Source organism: Ctenopharyngodon idella, chromosome 12, assembly GCF_019924925.1.
Source record: "Ctenopharyngodon idella isolate HZGC_01 chromosome 12, HZGC01, whole genome shotgun sequence".
Taxonomy (NCBI): Eukaryota; Metazoa; Chordata; class Actinopteri; order Cypriniformes; family Xenocyprididae; genus Ctenopharyngodon; species Ctenopharyngodon idella.
The window spans coordinates 10,715,263-10,736,083 of record NC_067231.1 but is presented as its reverse complement, the minus strand read 5'-3'; the positions used below and the strand labels follow the sequence as shown (position 1 = coordinate 10,736,083).

At 40.7% G+C, this 20,821-nt stretch overlaps 1 protein-coding gene across 1 annotated transcript in view; it reads left to right on the top strand.

Annotated features, from left to right (window-relative positions):
- The window catches only part of plxdc1 (plexin domain containing 1), a 238,748-nt gene extending 223,072 nt beyond the window's left edge, over positions 1-15,676 (top strand). Inside the window, exons 11-12 of the mRNA XM_051915699.1 lie at positions 14,457-14,596; positions 14,708-15,676. Of these exons, the coding sequence (XP_051771659.1) occupies positions 14,457-14,596; positions 14,708-14,830 (263 nt within the window). The 3' untranslated portion in view covers positions 14,831-15,676. The remainder of the gene's footprint in view (positions 1-14,456; positions 14,597-14,707) is intronic.
- Positions 15,677-20,821: the final 5,145 nt, after the last annotated feature.

Genomic DNA, 20,821 nt, shown 5'->3' with positions numbered 1-20,821 from the left:
TGAGAGTAACACTTCTAATTCCTCCAAGAATTTGCCTAACTGACCTGGGGGATGATAAACAACTACAAAATGGATTTTAACAGGGTGGGTGATAGTAATTGCATATGATTCAAATGAGCTATTGCCACACAGAGATGGTAAAAGGATTGAACTTCTATTCATTGGTCATAAGCAAACCAGTACCACCACCGCTCCCAGTCAGGTGAGGGGTGTGGGAAAAAGTGAAATTAGAGGAGAGGGCCGCTAGTGTGGCAGTGTCCTCTGGTTTGATCCAGGTCTCAGTCAGGGCCACAAGGTGGAGACCTGAATGAGTAGCAATAAATGTAATGAAGTCTGCTTTGTTAACATCAGATTGGCAATTCCAGAAACCAAAAGGAATAGAAAGTATTGTACTAGAGGACATAGGTAAAATACTCAGGTTGTTAGGATTGCACTGCCTCCAACGTGTGGCACACAATTTACAGGTGTTAGTAATAGTGGGAATGCATAGTGGAAGTGGAATAGCGGAAGCACATAGCTAAAACAGGTCACAAAACAAACAGACGTGAACAAGTTGTATAAAAGAGTAAGGAAAGCAAAGAGCAATACTTAAGTGTCTTGTCGGTGTCCTTGCTTGCCATACTACACAGTTTTATACACTTGATACAGTGTTATTAAATTCAGCTGGCCACACCTTACTATCTCACAGAGCAAAACGAGAACAAATGAGAGCTAACGCGACTTCAGCACGTGAACACAGTAAACAAACCAACGTTTCCTAGCAATGACAGTGCTAAAATCAAATGAGAAAAAAAAAAAACACAAAAACACAAAAACACTTACAGTATGTTGTTCCTCCTGTTGCCTGACTGCCTCTCTCTCTCTCTCTCTCTCTCTCTCTGTTTATTTATTTATTCATTTATTGGCTTAAAATGCGAAAAAAAAAAAATGGTCTAAACAGAATACGTTTGAGTAGAAAAATAAGATGTTCAAAGTGGTCCCTGAAAAAGAGATAAGACATGAGGGTGAGATCTGTAATTATCCACAACCCCTAAGCCACAAAATGCTTCCATCCAAGACACAAACACACCAGTAAACTAGTGTTATTGTTATTTCGTTAATTGAAACAAAGCTGAAACAAAACAAAACAAAACGTCTCAGGTTACATATGTAACCATGGTTCCCTGAGAACAGGGAACGAGACTCTGCATTTGAAACGCTATGGGGAATGTCACACGTGAACCGATGTCTGAAAGCCAAGTATCAAATCTCTCCAATCCTATTGGCTGGCGACAGCCTATGACATCATCATAGCACGACCCGGAAGTATATAAGGAGCGCCTAGAGAATCAGTCAGTATCTTATCGTCTGAGGGACTGTTCAGCAGGCAGCCCCAGAGCATGGCAAGGAAACGCAGAGTCTCGTTCCCTGTTCTCAGGGAACCATGGTTACATACGTAACCTGAGATGTTCCCTTTCGAAAGGGAACTCTGTGTTTGAAACGCTATGGGGAATGATATACCAACGCCGCCATGCTTGAGGGGAGTGCATGCCACAATGGCTAGACAAACGTAAAAGCAGTTTCGAAAGAAACGCCAGAGCAACTCACCCTCGGGTCACACAAAGGCTGTCAGTGACAGCATTCCCTACGGCCAACAGCACAAGCTAAACCTCAAAGAGGCCTTCCGCAGGAAGCCTACCAAGGCTGCTCCAAGACTTCTGGTACCAAATTTTCCAAAGAAAGAAGGTCCCTTTAAGGGAATGTGGCCAGGGATCCGAAAGGAACCCTAGCCGGCCACTAGAAGGGGGACATAGTCACCCCAAATGCCACGAGGGAGGCCGACCTGGTCTGACAAAAACCTAGTCTCTGGCCAGCAACCTGTCTGTATACAGAGTCTCAACAACGCATTCTTCAGAGAAGACAGCAAGTAAGAGCGACTGCAGAAAGGCAGTAAGCAACTCAAACCCGAGCGTAGAGACGGGCATCCCGGAGAGCAGAACTCAGCTGAGTGCTTTTTACCCTCTTATTGAGGGGAGTAAACTCTGCTCAATCCTAGGATCTACTCAGCGCCTGATTATTTGCACTGAGGAGGCTGTGCGCTAAAGAAACCCTGATAAAGGGGAGCACAAACCAGCCTGGGGGCTGGTCTTAAAATGGAAGGCCTCATAGAAGCCTTCAACCAATGACCAGCTTAGGGAGCTAAGCACTATATAGGACAACCCAAACAGGGGAGTACAAAGCTCGACCTAAAAGATAGACCATACTGTAGGCACACAATCATGGAGGCCAGGAAGGGGCCTACAACATGACCATAGTTCTACACAGAGTAGAAAACAATACATGTTATGCTGTTAAAGTTACAACTCCAGAAGTGGGAGTGGGAAAATCCAAGGGAGGCCTGTCAAGGCCACACGCCTTGAACACCTATCTTGCTGAGAGCAAGAATCTACCACATGAAAGTAACAGCAGATAAGTGTGTAAAGTGCCCACACAACAGTCTAACACAATCCAACAAGCAGTGTACTCAGTAAAAGTACAACATATGCCATCATGATCTAAAGGAGGTTCAAAAAACGGGCCTACAATTTCAGATAGACATGTGGCGTCAGCTCGTGGCAGTGTTTCAAGCTCCAGGGAGGACAACAACCGAACTACAGAGAGGTTACTAAATCAGCTCAACCTGGGCCAACGGCCATCCAGCGGTGTACTCAGTAAAACACCTTATACTCTCTAAGAAGAGAGGAGTACACACTACATACACCAACATGCTCTCAAAGGAGGCCCAGAGGGCTTACTACTTGTAGACACGTGGCGCTAGCTAGTGGCCACTAAAGTTCTAGGAGCAAAATAGAACCAACTTACTTATGAGGTAGCTATTTAGCTGGACTAGAGCTAAAGAAACCGACACAAACCAACAAGCTATGTACTCAGTAAAAAAACCTTTTACTCTCTAAGCAAGTGGAGTACAACATAAGCCATCACGTCCTAAGGAGACCTCAAGACAGGTTTAAGATTCCAAACAGACACGTGGCATCAGCTCATGGAAATGCTACCAAGCTCAAGGGAGCAAATGTAGAAAACCGAACCATCGTAAGGTTTACTAAATAAACTCACCCTGAGAGGCCAGCCACTCAGCAATGTACTCAGTAAAAACACTTTTTACTCTCAAAGTGAGAGGAGTACACAAACATACGCCAACATGTTCTCACAGGAGGCCCAGAAGGCCTACAACTTAAGACACGTGGCATCGGCTAGTGGCTATTATCTCCACACAAGCCATCAGGCCATGCATTCAGTAAAGCACCTTTTACTCTTAAACAAGAGGAGTACACACTCCACCACAATACTCTGAGAGAGGCCTCAAAGAGGGCCTACTCCTTAGCAGAGAGGGGCGTGGCCAATCGCGGTGACAAAACAAACCAGCACAGAACTGTGCCAACATGCTATTTGAAAGGAGGCCTCAACGGGGCCTACAACTCCAACAACACGTGGCGCCAGCTAGTGGTTATAAAGGGGACCAAGCTCAAAGGGGACCAGCTCTAAACCCAACCAACAGTTGTGGGTAACTAGCTTAACACAACCTGAGCTAAGTCTACACATTCCATAAGTCAATGTACCAACTACAATTATAAAGGGCACAACAACATGCTACCATGGTCTGAAGGAGGCCTAAAAAGGCCTACTACCTCAAACAGACACGGGCATAAACCTGTGGCAGTGCTAAATTAAGTGAGCAAAACTCATGAACATCTACCAGCAACGCTTGTAAAACACAAGCTACCATACTAGAAGGAGACTCAATCTGATAAAGCCTACAACTCCTACAGTATATGCAATATAGCTGTTGTGGCAGTGATCAAACCAAAGGGAGCTAACAGAACCAAACTGAACGTGAGGTTCCCTACACTCAACCTGAGTGTGCAATCCATCAGGTGATGCACTCAGTGAAACACCAAACCTAAAGGGAGTACAAATACAAGTACAAATAGTACTTGTATTATTACAAATAGGGAGTACAAATAGTCACCATGCTCTTAAACAGAGGCTAAACACAAGCCTACTAATTATGAGAACAGGTGCTAACCTGTGGCAGCACTAGGATTAAAGCTCACATACGTGTAGGGCAAAAACTAGAACCCAAAGCAAACATAACGCTTTGATACTATACATGCTATCCTGAAAAGGATAAATGCTCTCACCAAACAGAAAAAACATTTGTACTGAACCCTGGAGAATGGGCGCTAAAATAAGCTAGCACCGTAACCTCAGACTTGAATGTTAATTCAAGGGGCTCAGGGAAAAGACAAATTCATACCATGAATGAGGTTCTAGAAAGTGGGGCCTAGCATACACAGCATAAACTTATCTACGCAAAGATAAGGGCCTACCACCTGAAACAACAGCATCAGGGAGGCTCACAACAGCCTACTACCTTAGCTGTTAACTTCAGCCATTGCACCTACACTATTAACAAGGGGGAAATGGGCATATGGCCTAACAACTCCCTCAGGAGGAGGCCAGAACTAGGAACTATACAACCTAACAAGGGATAGTAAGACAAAGGGTGATTTATAACAATAAACACCTAATCCTATCCTAGCCTAGGCCGCTAAGCTGTGGGCCTGCAAGGCCGCAAGCAGCGCAGAAATGCCTGGGCTTCACCTCTGAACTTCACTGAAGAAGAGGAAAATAAATAAAGTGAAGCTCAACAAGCAAACAATGTCAGGCGGCCGAGAGGCCGACACTAGACATAGATCTAACTGAAGTGACGAGTGCTAACTCAAACTTACTCTAACTAAAACCAGAGAAGCTATTCTATAAAAAGGTGGCTAAGAAGCGGCCATTTTGTGGCCTGCACAAATATCGTTCTAGCCAACCTAACAAACTTCAGTTTGCCCAAAAACCCCTTACTTTTTTCCGACTACATACTCAGGAAAAACTATACAGGAACACAAGGTCAACATATTTAGATACATAAATATAGACCTAGCTTACCTTCCTGCAGCTCGAAGACCGAAGACTCCTCTTTTCCTTTTCTTTCACAGGAAGGATGGAATCTAGGGTTCTTTGAAGCCTAAAAGAGCCTCTTTCCCTATCAAGCCAGAAGGCGGGCCCTTAGAAAAATATTCATCAAGGGCCCAGCCGTCAGCCTGATCGTGTAAGAAGCGCCTGAGTATGTTAAACGAATCCAAAACCCAGGAGGCGGAGGAAGAAGGGGCGAGGGCAGGTGTAAAGTCGCCCTCGCAAAGAGAGGGAATCGATTACTGATGCTGCTGGCATCTGCGATCGATCACCTCCCTTAAAACTTGCTTCTTCCTCCTCGAGTCCCGCCGTCTCTGCGACTTGCTCCGAGGAGGAGGAGGTGCCCGAGCGGCCATACTGGACCTCTCGCCCTGTCTTTGAGCCTCAGCTTGAGACGGACCAGACCTCCTGGCTGTCTACATGCTCAAGAAAAACTATACAGGGAAAACAAGGTCGACATATTTTAAAACATAAAATATAGACCCAGCTTACCTTCCTGTGCCTCGAAGACCGAAGACTCCTCATTTTCCACATGAAAGGATGGAATCTAGGGTTCTTTAAAGCCTAAAGAACCTCTCAATTATCAAACCGGAAAAGCGGGCCGTCAGAAAAATAATCACCATAGGCTCAGCCATCAGTTTGACTGTAAGAAGCATCTGAGCATGTTACATGAATAAAATATATATGTATATATATATATATATATATAGGAGGCGGAAGAAGAAGAGGAGAGGGCAGATGTAAATTGCTCTTGCAGCTGGGGGATTGATCACGAACGCCGCTGGCTTTTATAATCGATCACCCATCTCAATCTCTCTTCTTCCACCTCCCGTCTGTCTGGGCCCAGATTCAGATCTGAACGGCTAGGGTTTTTCCATGCCCTCCCGATCTCAAACATGGAGATCAGGAAGGAATGGAAGGCTCACAGGAGCTGCAGAGCTTTGGAGAGAAAGGAACCGCTCGTTGAGCGTGCGGTCCCTTTCTTAACACGCCCCCAAAGCAGCTGCAGCCTGCCAGACACGTGTCCCACAAAACTCCAGCAGCTCCGCATATACAGCAGCCAGAAGAGCGCTCGCTGCCGGATGCGATGACGTCAAAAAACAGGCGTCATCGTCATCCAACAACTCATCCTCGTCAGCCCCAGGGGGCTGAGAGAGAATACACCTCTCTCAAACTTCCCAATGAGCTCAACTGCAAGCCCCATGATTGCAGCCGCCGTTTTGCCTCAGCACAAACGGGGCCAAAACCACCAGGCACAGATGCGGACACCTCTTCCCTCTAGAAGAGTGTCAAACGAGAACGGAACGTCCCGATAGGGAGACACTCACAGTAAATAACAGAAAAACACAGACAGAGCCCTCAAGCACTGTCTATGCGCGCTCCTCTCCCAGACAGAAAAACGCCAAGAATGTGTATATCAAGTGTCAAAAACCTGGGACACAGATGAACACACTCTCTAAAACGTTTGTAAGGCATAATATAAGATTCCCTTACCGGATTCGATAAAATCGCGATCAGACAAAACAGTCCTGAAAGACGAAAAGATACTGATTCTCTAGGCGCTCCTTACATACTTCCGGGTCGCGCTATGATGATGTCATAGGCTGTCGCCGGCCAATAGGATTGGAGAGATTTGATACTTTGCTTTCAGACATCGGTTCACGTGTGACGTTCCCCATAGTGTTTCAAATGCAGAGTCTCGTTCCCTTTTGAGAGGGAACAGAAATATTAGATGAAAATTTCAAATTAAAAAACTTAAAAATTAGAAATATTGCCTTGAAATTAAATAAATTAAAGTTAAATTAATTAAAGCCATGTCTTTTTTCACATTACATGTAGTTACTATAGTACTAACTTCTAAAATAAATAAAATAAAATTATGTATAATTACATGCAACAATGATAAACTAAACCCTATACCTAACCCTATAGTAAGTACATGGTGATTAATATTTCTTAATACTTAAATGTATAACTACACTGTAACTGTCAGCAAATGGTTGATGCAGGTATGAAAAAAGGCTGGATTTAGGTGCAGTAGTATAGAATTAATAACAAAAATTAAAGATACAAAAATACTTTGAATTTTACTTTCTCAGAAATATCCAAAAACGTGAACAGGACAACCATGAAATACAGACGAGATCAGACGAACAACAACTGAAACACAGGGTGTATAAATACTAGAAACAAACAAAGGAAAGTAAAGAAGTAAACTGAGGGGGAGGGGTTACTGATACAGGGGTTATCAGTAAAATATAGGGATCACGTGGGGTGAATCAATGTTATGTGTTAAGTTTGTGTTAAATGTTCATTTTTGTTTGGCCTCCTGTTACTCAGCAATTATGAGTGCCTTAAGGAAATATTTGAATTAATATTAAAGAAATGTATCAAGTAGGTAGAATCAACTTTCTGTCTTGGAATTGCAGAGGTTTGGGTAAATTAAAAAATATAAAACAGGTGATGCATAGAATCAAGCAACTACATGTAACAGTGGCGTTCTTGCAAGAGACACACATTTCGAAGGAAGATGTTGTGAAAATAGAAAGGCGGTGGCGTGGGCAGGTTTTCTCAGTGTGTTATAACACACAAGCTAGGGGAGTTATAATTTTAATACATAAATCTGTGCCTTTTCAAGTTCAGAATATTATCAAGGATCCAGCTGGAAGATTTGTAATTATTCAAGGTGAGCTGCTGGCAGAGAGAATAAATCTATTGAATATACATGGCCCTAACAAAGATGACCCCAAGTTCTACAGTAATATATTTCTATTAGTTTCTACACAACAAGGTCAAAATATTATAGCAGGAGATATCAACTGCACTCTAGATCCAGAAATGGATCGTTCCACTGGTGTTGATACTACTCATTTATGTTCTAGGAAAACATTTTATGAGAGAGCTCAACCTATTGGATATATGGAGACATCTTAACCCAACTTAAATTTCTTATTCTTGTTATTCTGCAACACACCAAAACTTATTCCTGAAAAAAAAAAAAAAAAAAAAATATATATATATATATATATTTATATATTATTATTATTTCAGCTTAATTGCTTTCTAGGATCATAGATTGTCAATATCATATTGTAATTTCTGAGCAATGCAGCAATGTCATTGATATACACCGATACAAAATTGACTAGGGACCCTCCAAAGTGACGGTTTCAACCCAGATGGTTGGGGGATCCAGAGTTTGTTGATTATTTAAGTAAACAAGTTTATATTTATTTTGAAACAAATTTATCCAAAACCTCTGCTGGGGTTCGTTGGGAAGCATTTAAAGCCTTTCTACGGGGACAAATCATTAGTTTTTGTAGTTCAAAACGCAAAAAATCTCAACAAGAGTTGATAGCATTAGAGATGAAGATTAAGAAGCTAGATAATGAGATTTATCAGAATAATTCTGTGTGTACAGGTCTGGATAAGCAACTTTTGCTGCTTCGATCCAAGTATAACACATTGTCAGCAAATAAAATGGCGACGAAATTACTTAAGATCTTTTATGATCAAGGAGAGATCATGGCAAATTAACGAATCGTTCAGGTCTTATTATATGCAATTATATAGTTCAGAATGTTTTACAAGGTTCTGATGTACAAAAAAACTTCTTAGATGATTTGGATTTACCATGCACATCGGAGAAACAAACAAACAAACAAACAAAAAAAAAAGAGCTAAATAAAGATATAAGTTTGCAAGAAGTAGTAGATGCCATCGAACTGATGAAAACAGGGAAGGCTACGGAACCAGACGGCATCCCCATATATAAAAAATTTAAAGACAAACTAATAAGTCCTATTTTAGATATGTTATTGGAAGCCTTCAAAAAGAATATGCTGCCTGTCTCTATGAGACTTTTTACTTTGCTGCCTAAACCAGGAAAGCTTTATAATAAATGTGAAAATATGCGCTCTATAAGTCTACTAAATTCAGATACAAAAACTCTTTGTAAAATTTTGGCAAGAAGATTAGAAAATATATTACCATACTAGGGAATGATCAAAATGGATTTATGTTGCATAGACAAAGATGCCATAACGTTAGAAGAGTACTGAATATTTTGCATGACCAGAGGGAATGAATAGATACTGCTCTGCTGTCACTAGATGCAGAGAAAGCATTCGACAGGGTCGAATGGGATTTTCTGTTCGACGTGTTGAAACATTATGGACTCGGAGATAATTATTGTAAATGGGTCGGATTGTTATACAAGAATGCCATAGCTGAGGTCCTGACTAATAATATGGTATCAAAGCCATTTAATATTTCTAGAGGATGTAGACAGGGCTCTCCTCTTTCCCCTCTACTTTTTCTTTTAGCCATTGAACCATTTGCAATCACAATTAGAACAAATAGAGATGCTGAAGGTATAACAATTTCCGGTTTTGAACATAAAATATCTCTTTTTGCAGACAACGTTATATTGTTTTTAAAGGAGTTAGATAAATCTATTCCTGCTCTACTTCACGTTATTGAGATTTTTGGGAAAATATCAGGGTATCAGATTAATAATTCACAGTCCTCTATTATGATGTGGAATGAGGAAGAAGGGGAAAATCCTAGCAGTAATGTTAACATGTTTAAAACTTCCAGAGTCTTCAAATATTTGGGTATTAAAATAACCCCAAAGGTGGAAGATTGTTGTAATAAATTATGATTCTGTTTTTGATAATGCAGCAAAGTCAACTGAACGATGGACCTCATTACCCATCTCTGTAATAGGGAGGATAAATATATTAAAAATGAATATATTGCCAAAATTTTTATATCTTTTTCTGAATATCCCACTAGCACCTCCAAGCGCCTTATTTTCTAGACTGAAAAGGATTGTTACTAAATTCATACGGAATAATAGACGATCTAGACTCTCTATCTAGACGATCTATCTCTTTTACATCTGCCTTATGATAGAGGTGGGTTTCAGTGCCCTAATTTCCAATGGTATTATTTGGCAGCTCAATTAAGATCTATTATGTTTGTTTGTTTTTTTTTCTCTCTCCTTCTCATGATCCACCTACATGGCTAGAATTGGGAAAAAAATTCAATGAAATCAGATTTATCTCTGGAAATGTATTTATGTGACCTAGACTGTAAAGTTTAAAAACAAAATCAAGGAAAACATTACAAATCCAATAGTTTTAAACATGGTAAGGGTATGGCATGAAACACAGAGATATTTGAATATCTTGTATTAAGGTATTAAACATATTAAACATTTGTATATAGAAGATAGACTAATGTCTTTTCAAGAAGTGGTTACTAAATTTGGTATAGCTAAAAATATTTTTTTTTGGTAACACTTTATTTTAGGGTATTTTAACTAGTTGCTTATTAGCATGCATATTACTAGAATATTAGCTGCTTATTAGTAATTAATAAGCACATATTAATGCCTTATTCTGCATGACCTTATTCTACATTCTTAATCCTACCCAATACCTAAACTTAACAACTAACATACTAACTATTAATAAGCAGTAAATTAGGAGTTTATTGAGGGAAAAGTCATAGTTAATAGTGAATACATGTTCCCTATACTAAAGTGTTACCTTTTTTTTTTAGGTATTTGCAAATAAGGAGTTTTATTTTGTCATTTCAGAAGTGTTTTATAAATATACCACCTTTATTCATCTTGGAAAAGGAAGTCACCAAAAATTGTTATACTACAGGTCTGATTTCACTTTTATATAATATGTTTGTAGAAGGATCTCATGAGTCTGCAAACTCTCGATTAGAGGCATGGAGTAAGGACCTCAATGAGGAAATATCAAGGACTGACTGGAGAGAAGTCTGTAGAGATGTTCAGATGCAAACTGTTAATACAAGTTTGAAAATGTTACAATATAATTAGCTAATGTGAGTCTATGTAACCCCCATATTATTAAATAAATTGAAAATATTACAGACATCTGTCCTAAATGCAATTCATGTAAAGGCACTTTCTTTCATTGTGTATGGGAGTGTGAAAAGATCTTGAAATTCTGGAAGGGAGTACAGATTATGATAGACAAAATAATCAAGGTCACTATTTCCCTTGAACCAAAAAATTATATCCTAGTAATCTTAAATTGAGAAGAAGAGAATATTTGTCTATATGTGTACTCTACAAGCTAAAATTCTTATAGTACTTCATTGGAAAAAATTAGGAGCAAAGAAATGGCAATGAATGATATAAGGCTTTTGAAGATGCTTGGAACCTCTTTATGATTTTCTTAGGAAAAGAAAACATAGGGATATATCTGATGGGATGTTAGAAGATATGTAAGAATTATTGTTGTATGTGTATTGTAATAGAGGCCTTAATTGTATTTTATTTATTTATTTATTTATTTTTTAATGTGTGTGTGTGTGTGTGTGTGTGTGTATTTGTGGGTGTAAATATGTGTATATATTGTTTTCCTAAATGTTGATTAATTGTATGTTAATATGTGTGTTTATGACAAGTCAAGTCAAGTCACCTTCATTTATATAGCACTTTTTACAATGCAGATTGTGTCAAAGTAGCTTTACAGTAATAACTGGCAAATAATTTTGGCTGCACAGCAGCTTTTAAAGAAAATGGTGTCATTGTCCAGCTTAAATAAATTCAGTATTGATTCATTCCGTTGTAAAAATTAATAGTTATTAATTTAGGTAATTTATCTATATATCAGCACTGGAGAAAAAAGTGATGTCATCGTCCAGCTCAGTTCTGTTCGCATACAATGGTGTCAACGCAGGCAGATCAAAAACATTGTTGAATATCAAGTGTCCCCAACTAAGCAAGTGGCTCCTGATACTAAAAATTAGTCCAACATATGAGGAAGCAGTGAAAATCTTATTTGAGGGAGTGTCAGGACTGGCAATAGAAGAGACTATTAGGGCAGAGCAGATGGAGCAGAAGACCACAAGGCAGAGCACGAGCCCACCAGGGCAGAGCAGATGGAGCAGAAGACCACAAGGCAGAGCACGAGCCCACCAGGGCAGAGCAGATGGAGCAGAAGACCACCAGGGTGGAGCAGAAGACCACCAGGGTGGAGCAGATAGTGCAGGAGCAGATAGTACAGGAGCCGGTGTGACTGCGGACTGAGATGGAGCCGGAGGAAAGGAGGAGCCCAACAGAGCCATAGGGGTGGAGGAACGAGGCGCAGCCAAAGGCCAAGAAGTCCATGGAGGAGGTAGAGCAATGACTGAATAAGGTGGATGGAGGGACAAGGGAGCCTGGTGGAGCTGGAAGGATGATGGTCCCAGGTGGAGCAGAGGGAGAGAGAAGCCAAGTTGGAGCTGACTGGTCGACGGGCTGAGATGGAGCTTGTGAGTCCTTGAAACTGAGACCAAAACACTGATAAAACATGACAAACAGGCACTAGGCATTAAAGCAGGGGTACTCAACAGGCGGCCCGTGGGCCGCATCCGGCCCATCAGCATTAAATTTGTGGCCCACATCATGCTACATATAAACGTATTTTTATTATAATTTGCGTTCAAAATTAGCGTGAATATTACTTAGTTTTTTTACACATACACTAGGGTAGGTGTACAGTGCGCATGACGCTGTAATCATCAGCAGAGAACACACATAGTGTACGCGCGCAGCACAGTTTTTCTAACCGCAAAGAACAATATAGACCGAAGGCACTTTGCACATGGACATTGAATAGTTTTTGCTCTAATTTAGTTTGTCCACAAGGTGTCAGCACTGAATTGGGCTGTTGTTTCAGTATGAAAAAAACGGAGAAGACAGAACAAGAGTAACAACAAACACAATAGCCGACCATGTTGAAGAGCGCTCGTGTGAGGGGAAAGATACCAGCAACTCTATTTTAAATGAGTACAGCGAAAAAGACTAGACAAGCATGAATCTCTCTAGTGCGCATGTGTCGAGCACTTGTGTTCGTGAACGCTATCAAAGGCTTGAGACTGTGCACGCAAGTAAAAAATGTAACCTTATTTTTCCATCATGTAATGCAGTTGACATTCCTCCAGTTGCCGATAGTCCTCTTAGCAGCATGAAAAACAAAATTTTTATTCTTAACGTCAATGTGTTATAAACAGAAAGCAAGCAGAGAGCGCTCCCATTACAGATCTGTCGTCACATCATTGAGCTAAAGGAGAATATATTATTTATCATGTTTACAACGTTGGTTATAATTAGAGAATTCATGAGATTGTGATTGAACAAAAAAAAAAAAAAAAAAAGAGATTTTTGGATTCTGACCAAATTAAAAGGTAGGTAATAATAATACAAATAATAAAACCTTTGAGCGACCCTGAGTATAAATAGGCGCTATAAAAAGTGTTAAAAAGGTGCAATGGAGTATAAAAAAAACAATAAAAAAGTGCAATGTTTTCATCTTACTGACAAACTGTCTCATCAGCAAGTGAACAACAGCCAGACCTGAAATTACTTGTGAAAACAATGCAGACATTTCAGTATGAATAAGGACTTCTTTTCATTTGTTTTTCTTTATGCATTTGTACATTAAGAATACAGGAAGACAAGCTATTAATCCTTTTTTTTAAATGCCATATATCATGTTCAGTGACACTTTAAATAGGACAACCATTAAAGTACTAGTAAGACTTAGCTAGATAATAAACTGCACTTTTAGTAAATACTCAGTAAAACTACAAATATTGTCTTAAGTAGGCCTAAATAAAAGTGTTACGATCCAAGTTATAATTTGTGGTTAAAATGGGGCTCTCTTGGCCTCCGAACTTGAGTACCCCTGCACTAAAGGCACTAAACACTAAAGTCCAAACAGACACTAAAAACTAAAAGTCCAACTCAAGCAAACACAAACACAGATCAAACGTAAGGACCTTTTAAAATAAATTGTAACCAAAATTGCTAAAACTCTAAATTTTACCAAATACTGTAATAGTATATATATATATTAATAAACAAAATCTTGCTGATAGGCCCAAGACCATTAAAAAAAAAAAAAAAAAAATTCTTAGTTCACTATTAAGGTATACTGTTTGCAGCTGATATATCTGATATATAGATAAATTAACTAAATAATAACTAATGATTTTTACAATGGAATGAATCAATAGTGAATTTATTTAAGCTGGTCAATGACACCATTTTCCTTAAGAGCTGCTGTGTAGCCAAAATTATTTACCAGTTATCACTGTAAAGCTGCTTTGTAAAAAGCGTTATATAAATAAAGGTGACTTGACTTGACTTGCAGCTGTTTTCACGAGTTCAATTGAAAACAGCATCTGCGTCAGATTAAAAGGCTGCTTGGTGTTGCACTGATATAGACTTCATGGTTTTGCTTGTGATTCACCGTATCTATGCTGAGCTGAATCATCCGTCTGTCTTATGTGCTCTCTGTGTTCATTTTACCTTGTCCTTTTGCACATCCACATCTATGAATTGGAAGATTTTTATATTTTTTAAATGGAAAATAACCACATTGTGTTCCTGTTTATCATTGCTTCACTTTCATTCACACTTTCAGGTGAGGAAGAGGCACCAGAACACACAGCCATCATTGCAGGTGTAGTCACAGCTCTGGTTCTACTGGTGTTCTTGACCCTCTTGGCTGTCTACTACATTAACACACATCCAACTGTTGCTCCTCCTTTTTACCTCATGCAGGTAAGCACAAATCCATCCATCCATCATTGTCCTTTATTATCTAGATCAACTCATCCTTTAAAAATGAAATAAAATTGATTGTTGTTATTCTGTTGTGGTGTCTCTTCACAGCGTCGCACCAATAACTACTGGCCCTCCATGAAGTTTCGGAATCAAGGATGCCATTCCAGCTATGCTGAGGTTGATCTTGGGGGTTATGAGAAAGAGGGCTTCATTGAGGCAGAACAGTGCTGAGGAGGCATGGGCTAAAGAAAGAGTTTTGTTTTTCTTTTTTTTTTTTTCTTCAGTGATTTTAGGAACAAGACAAAGGTGCAATGAAAGGCTGTCATTGTAAATGGATCACTTGAGACTGTAATTAAAGTTTTGTGAGCTTTTCTCTATCTCCCTACAGTTGGCAGCCACCCTGCAGCATCTTTTATGCTGTTTGTTTATGGTAAAAGAAGTTTTATTTATTCTAAGAAGTAGTAATTGTAAAGAAAATGTGATTGTGACCAGCAAATCTGCTAACTTTACTCTGTGAGAATGGGAGGTGTGTTAGCTAAAATTATTGAAAGTTAATGTGCAGCATATCTTTATAGATTTATTATTATTATTAAAAAAAAAATAAAAAATATTTTGTGATTTACAATTCTTCAGTGAATAAAATATGCATAATACTCAGTTAGCCACATGGACTTGACATCACTTTAATTGAAATAACTTATTCTATTATTAGTGATATGTCATATTACACACTTTTTTGGGGTTTTGCCCTGTCATTCAATCATAAAACTGGAAATCAATTTCCACATAAAATATTGATGGAACACGCAAATTAACAGAAAATGCAATGACTACATTTTAAAAGCAAATTTTAAAAAGTTTAAATGTTTCATTTTGCTGTTTGCCAAAGCTGTTGGTGAAGATGTAAAGTAAAACATGTTTCCTGCTGAACAAATCAGACATTAGAAAACCTTGTGACCAAACACAAAGCAAAGGTTAGTTTATTTCCAGTGTGTTAAATACCATTGCAATGTTGCATTTTAAACATACACTATGCTTATTATAAAACAATAAAAAAGGATGTTTTGAAAAAATAAATGTGATGTTTTCTTTGATTAGCACAGGATAATTAGCTCATCTGTTCAAAAATGTAATTGGATCTGCATCACTAAGATGGTAAACAGTGACACCTGCAGCCATTGTTAAATTCTGTAGTTAGTGATGGTTGATGGGTGGCCAATGATGTTTATAGGGCCAATAGTATTATAAATATATATGCATATATGTAACCCAAATTGAAGTTACTACATTATGACCCTGGTTGAGTGTACTTTTCTATATATTCTTTTAATAAGATACAGTACATGGTGTGTTTTTTTTTTTGTTTTTTTTTCTGACTGTACCTGAATGTGAACCCCTTTTATTAGGTGTGTTCGACTTCGGCTGCCTCTGGATTTATCCGACCTGCAAGATGTGCCGCTTGGAGGCAGTGGAGGAGTTGAAAACCGTTTCTTTGTTAGTCTCCTGATGCGGTCCCTGAACTGCGCTGCACCACAGATTTAGCCCTCTGAACTACCAAGCAAACAGCTGCTTCCATTGATTGCTTGATGGCACCGATGGTAGTAATGGAGAGGCACCTGTGGCTGAACTTGACGGACATCAGAGAGCCCCAGTCAGAGAGCCCCGGTCTCGCCCTCTGAACTTTTCAGCACGTCTGTTGAAACTGTGTTCGAGAGGTTTAAAGAGGCGAGGGCACAGTTGGTGGAATTCCCATGCCTATCCAGGTCTCCACCTAAAGCCTCTGGGGGTCCTGGTCTGTCACACTCTCAGGACTGGAGGCAGGGCCAGAGGAAGAGTTTGGCCACTTGTGGTCCTCCTCCTTCGAGGAGTAGAACACAGTGGAGGTGTGAAACCTGGAGGAAAAGTCAAGACCTGAGGGAGCTAATTAATAGAAAGCGGTTTGGTAAAGATCGAATTGCCGAGAAGTAACATTCTTCCTCCTTTTCATGTAGTGGCGATGTTATATCGTGTCATGTTTATCAAAATAAAACGTAAAACGTAAACCCCACAACATTTATTCTTGTAAAAACAGACACTTTAAGAAGTACATAAAGTATTGAATGAAAATGTCTCTGAAACATTGGTGTATTAGTCAAATGCATTTATTTCACTTCAGCTATGATAAAGTATGCAAATGCAGTATGAGCGTCACTACGAGAAGCAGAAAGTGTCGGACTTCACGTCTCCGTTTTCAGCTCCTCCCCGCCTGTACGTGACTACTCTCGCCGATCGGTTGCATCCAGCCGCAGCCGATGTCGAACACACCTATAGTCACACCCCAAACTAAAGAAAGTGTCTAATTAGTCAGAACTCCTCCCCCAGTCAACAATTTGATCTCACAGTGATCTCACCATAAGCTCCCAGGATACTCATACAATGGTCAAAATGTGAGGTCACAGTGAGCTAAAAGTGTAACCTCAGAGCACACTCACTGTGTGCTCATACTATGGACAATGTGAGGTCACAGCGTACTCACTATGTGCTCATACTATGGTCAATGTGAGGTCAAAGTACACTCACTGTGTGCTCACCATGTGAGACCACTGTGATATTGTGTTAAACTCTCATTCTGTTAGTTTAGTGTGAGTTCACTGTGATCTAAAATTTCTCTAATATTGGTCAGTTATAACATAAACATCATGTTAAAGTTCATATTTCCATCAACAAAGTATTTCAAAAATTCAGTTTCCTTGTTTATTTTGTATTATTTTCAGCCTGGTGTTGGCATTTGACACAAATATTTCTATTTGATTGATGCATTCAGATTCTGCTGTTGTTTTGATGATTCCTTTTCACTTCTTAACCTCTATTTCTTTTTCCCCTTGAAAATACTTAACACATCCTGAAACATAGAGAGCAATATGTCAATGCAATCAGTTTGATTACTGGTGTGATTACTGAAGCCATGTGATTGTACACCTGAGCTAGCAAGATGGCTGGTTCACATGTAACTGGCCATGTGCCAGTACTCTGCTAACACAGGACCAGGCCACAGTGCATACTGGTATTATAATATCATATGAGCATATGTGAATAGCAATTAAAGAGACCACTCACCATTTCTATAGTGTAACTATTCCAAGCTGAGTCCAGAACACAACTGTACACAACACAAATCCTGCCGTATCCATGTTTTTCCAGTGTTGAGAAACAGGAAGTATAATGTACCCCCGGTGACCGACATATGAACTGCCTCCTCTCAACCTGCTCGACATTTTGAACTCATAATGAGCTTACATATTAATTACACTGTGAGTATAACAGTATGAGAATGGTGTAATGTCACTGCTCAACATTTTGAACTCACAATGAGCTCACATATTATTTACACTGTGAGTATCACAGTACGAAAATGGTGTAATGTCACTGCTCAACATTTTGAACTCACAATGAGCTTAAATATTACTCACACTGTATCACAGTATGAGGATCATTTAAATTTACAATGAGCTCACGTATTACTTACACTGTGCGTATCACTGTATGTAGATCATTTAAATTCATAAAAAGCTCACGTATTACTCTGACTGTGTGTCAGGGTTCTGTCACTTCTGTCTAATTTATTTCTTGGTTTTGTGACAGATCTCTGACACTCCCGTTTTGTCCTGTCTTTGTGTGAGAGTACGGTCTCGAGAGTTCTCGAGCCGTGCACTCTCTTGTCTGTGTGTCTTGTTTCATGTTGGGAGCATGGTGTTTGGATCCTGGCACTCATGTCTAGTTCATTCTCGGTTTTCTGTCAGGGTTTTTTTGACACTTGTGCTCCCTGTTCTGTCTTTATTGTGAGCGCACCATTTATGTGTACTTTCACTCGCCGTGCGCTCTTGTCTTGTGTATTTTGTGAGCACCTGGTTTGTTCTTATTGGCCAGGCGCTCTTGTGTTGTCGTGTTCTGTTTGTTGCACCTGCCGCATGCTTTCATGCCGTGATTTGTATGAACACGCAGCTTGTGAGTGTGCTCATAAGCTGCGTGTTCACACAAAACATAACACATAACATGCAGCTTATGAGTTTCTCATAGTTGTGTGTTCATGTCTCATTTTGTGTGAGTGCATGGCTTGTCATGTGTTTCTTTGTGCCATGTGCTCAATTGTCCTGACCCCAACCATCTTGTTACCTGATTATTGGTTCATTTGCCTCACCTGTCCTTGTTGAAAAAAACAGCATAAGCTGGTTAGGTATGTTTTGAAGCATGGAAGCTGGTTTGAGCTGGTTTATGCTGGTCCTTAACTGGTTTGAGCTGGTTTATGCTGGTCCTTAGCTAGTTTGAGCTGGTTTATGCTGGTCCTTAGCTGGTTTACGCTGGTCAAGTGCTGGTCCTAAGCTGGTCCTGAGCTGGAGCTAGATGTTTAGGACCAGCACTTGACCAGCTTAAACCAGCTCATGACCAACCTAATAAAAGCCCATTATTCTACGATTGAGTCCTTGCTTCATCCCTTCACCAACATCCCTGACAGAAGGATCCAGCCTTTATGAGGATGCCATCCACCAGCCTCCACCCTCTCCAACCCTCTCTATGACAACATTCTCCAGTTCAAGGCTTTGAGCTCCCTCTGTCAGTTCAGCAGTGCTGCAGAGGGACTGGGGATTAAATATGCCGCTTTCAAGGACCTGTTTAATTATGCCCTTGATGAGTCCCTCAACTGGTGGAGAATGAAAGGGCTGGATCACCTGACCTTTGGGGAATTTGTAGAGTTTCTCGCTTGCTGTAGCTTCCTAGAGGTAGTCATGAATGCTGCAGCTCCCCCAGAGGTGGTCGTGAATGCTGCAGTTCCCCTAGAGGTGGCCCCAGACACTGCAGTTCCCTCACAGGTGAATGTAGGTACTGCAATTCCCTTAGAGGCCGCAATCTTCATGCCATCGCCTCGCCGACGTAAGTGGAGGAAGAGAAGAAAGGCTTCCCCTGTCTCAGAAAGTCTGGTGGCCCCAGAGCTCCCTGCTCTCTCTAATATGGTCACGGAGGCCATCTCCATGTGCTCTGCCCTGCCGGCACTGCCCAAGCTCCCCGTCCTGCTGGCTCCGCCCAAGTGGGTTGCCCTGCCAGTTCCGCCCATACTGCATGCCCTGCCAGCTCTTCCTAAGCGCTTGACCCTGTCTGCTCGGCCCAAGCCATCTGCCAAGCTGGGTTCATACAAGCTCTCTGTACTGTCCTGTGCCCACTACATCAGATGTGTCTCTCTTGGAGCAGTCATATTTGTGGGATTTCCATTCCTCACACTGATTCCAGTCCTGTCAGAGTCTGATCTGCTTGTCCTGCCCAAGCTCCCTTCCCTGCCGACCCCACTCGAGTTTCCTACTCTGCTGGCCCCGCTCAAGTTTCCTGTGCTGCTGGTTCCACTCAAGCTTCCTGCTCAGTCGGTCCCAGTCAAGCTTTCTGACCTGTTGACACCACCCTTTCCCGTGGGCAGGACTTCAGATCCACTGGAGCCCGTCTGGTCCATCCCTCCAACACTGCCCTTGTCCTCAGCCAAGACTCCAGACCTGCTGGAGCCCCCCTGGTCTGTCCCTCTGATCCTGCCCTGGTTTTCTGCTGGGGTTCCTGATTGGCCGGAGCCCCCCGGTCTGTCCCTCCAGTCCCACACTGGTTTTCGGCCAGGACTCCAGATCTGCCTGAGCCTCCCTGGCTCATCCTGCCCATCCCTCCCCCCCTCTTTGTCTCTGTGTATTGATCTTTTTGTCTTTTATTGTTATTTTAGTGTGATGGTCTTGTGTTGTCCTGTTATGTTTCTGTCTTGTGTTCGGTGTTCCTCGTTAGGGACACCAGGTTTGATTCTCAATACTGGCTGGAAATGACTGAGGTGCCCTTGAGCAAGGCACCTAACCCCCAATCGCTCCCCGGGCACCACAGCAAAATGGCTGCCCACTGCTCAAAGTGTCTGTGTCTATAGTTTGCAGTGTGTGTTCAATACTCATAATGTGTGTGCACTAAGTTGGATGGGTTAAATGCAGAGGACAAATTCCAAGTATGGGTTACCATACTTGGCCTTCACGTGTCACTTTCACTTTTCACCTTTTTGCTATTTAGCACCCAAACTCTGTAAGTCTTCCTAGCCTTGCTTGGGAAGCAGACACACTCTGTCAGTTTAAATCAAGACTAAAAACCACATCTCTTTAACCTGGCATACACATTACCCATTTCTATTATTTAAATTGGTTAAATGATTGTTAGGCTGCATAAATTAGGTCA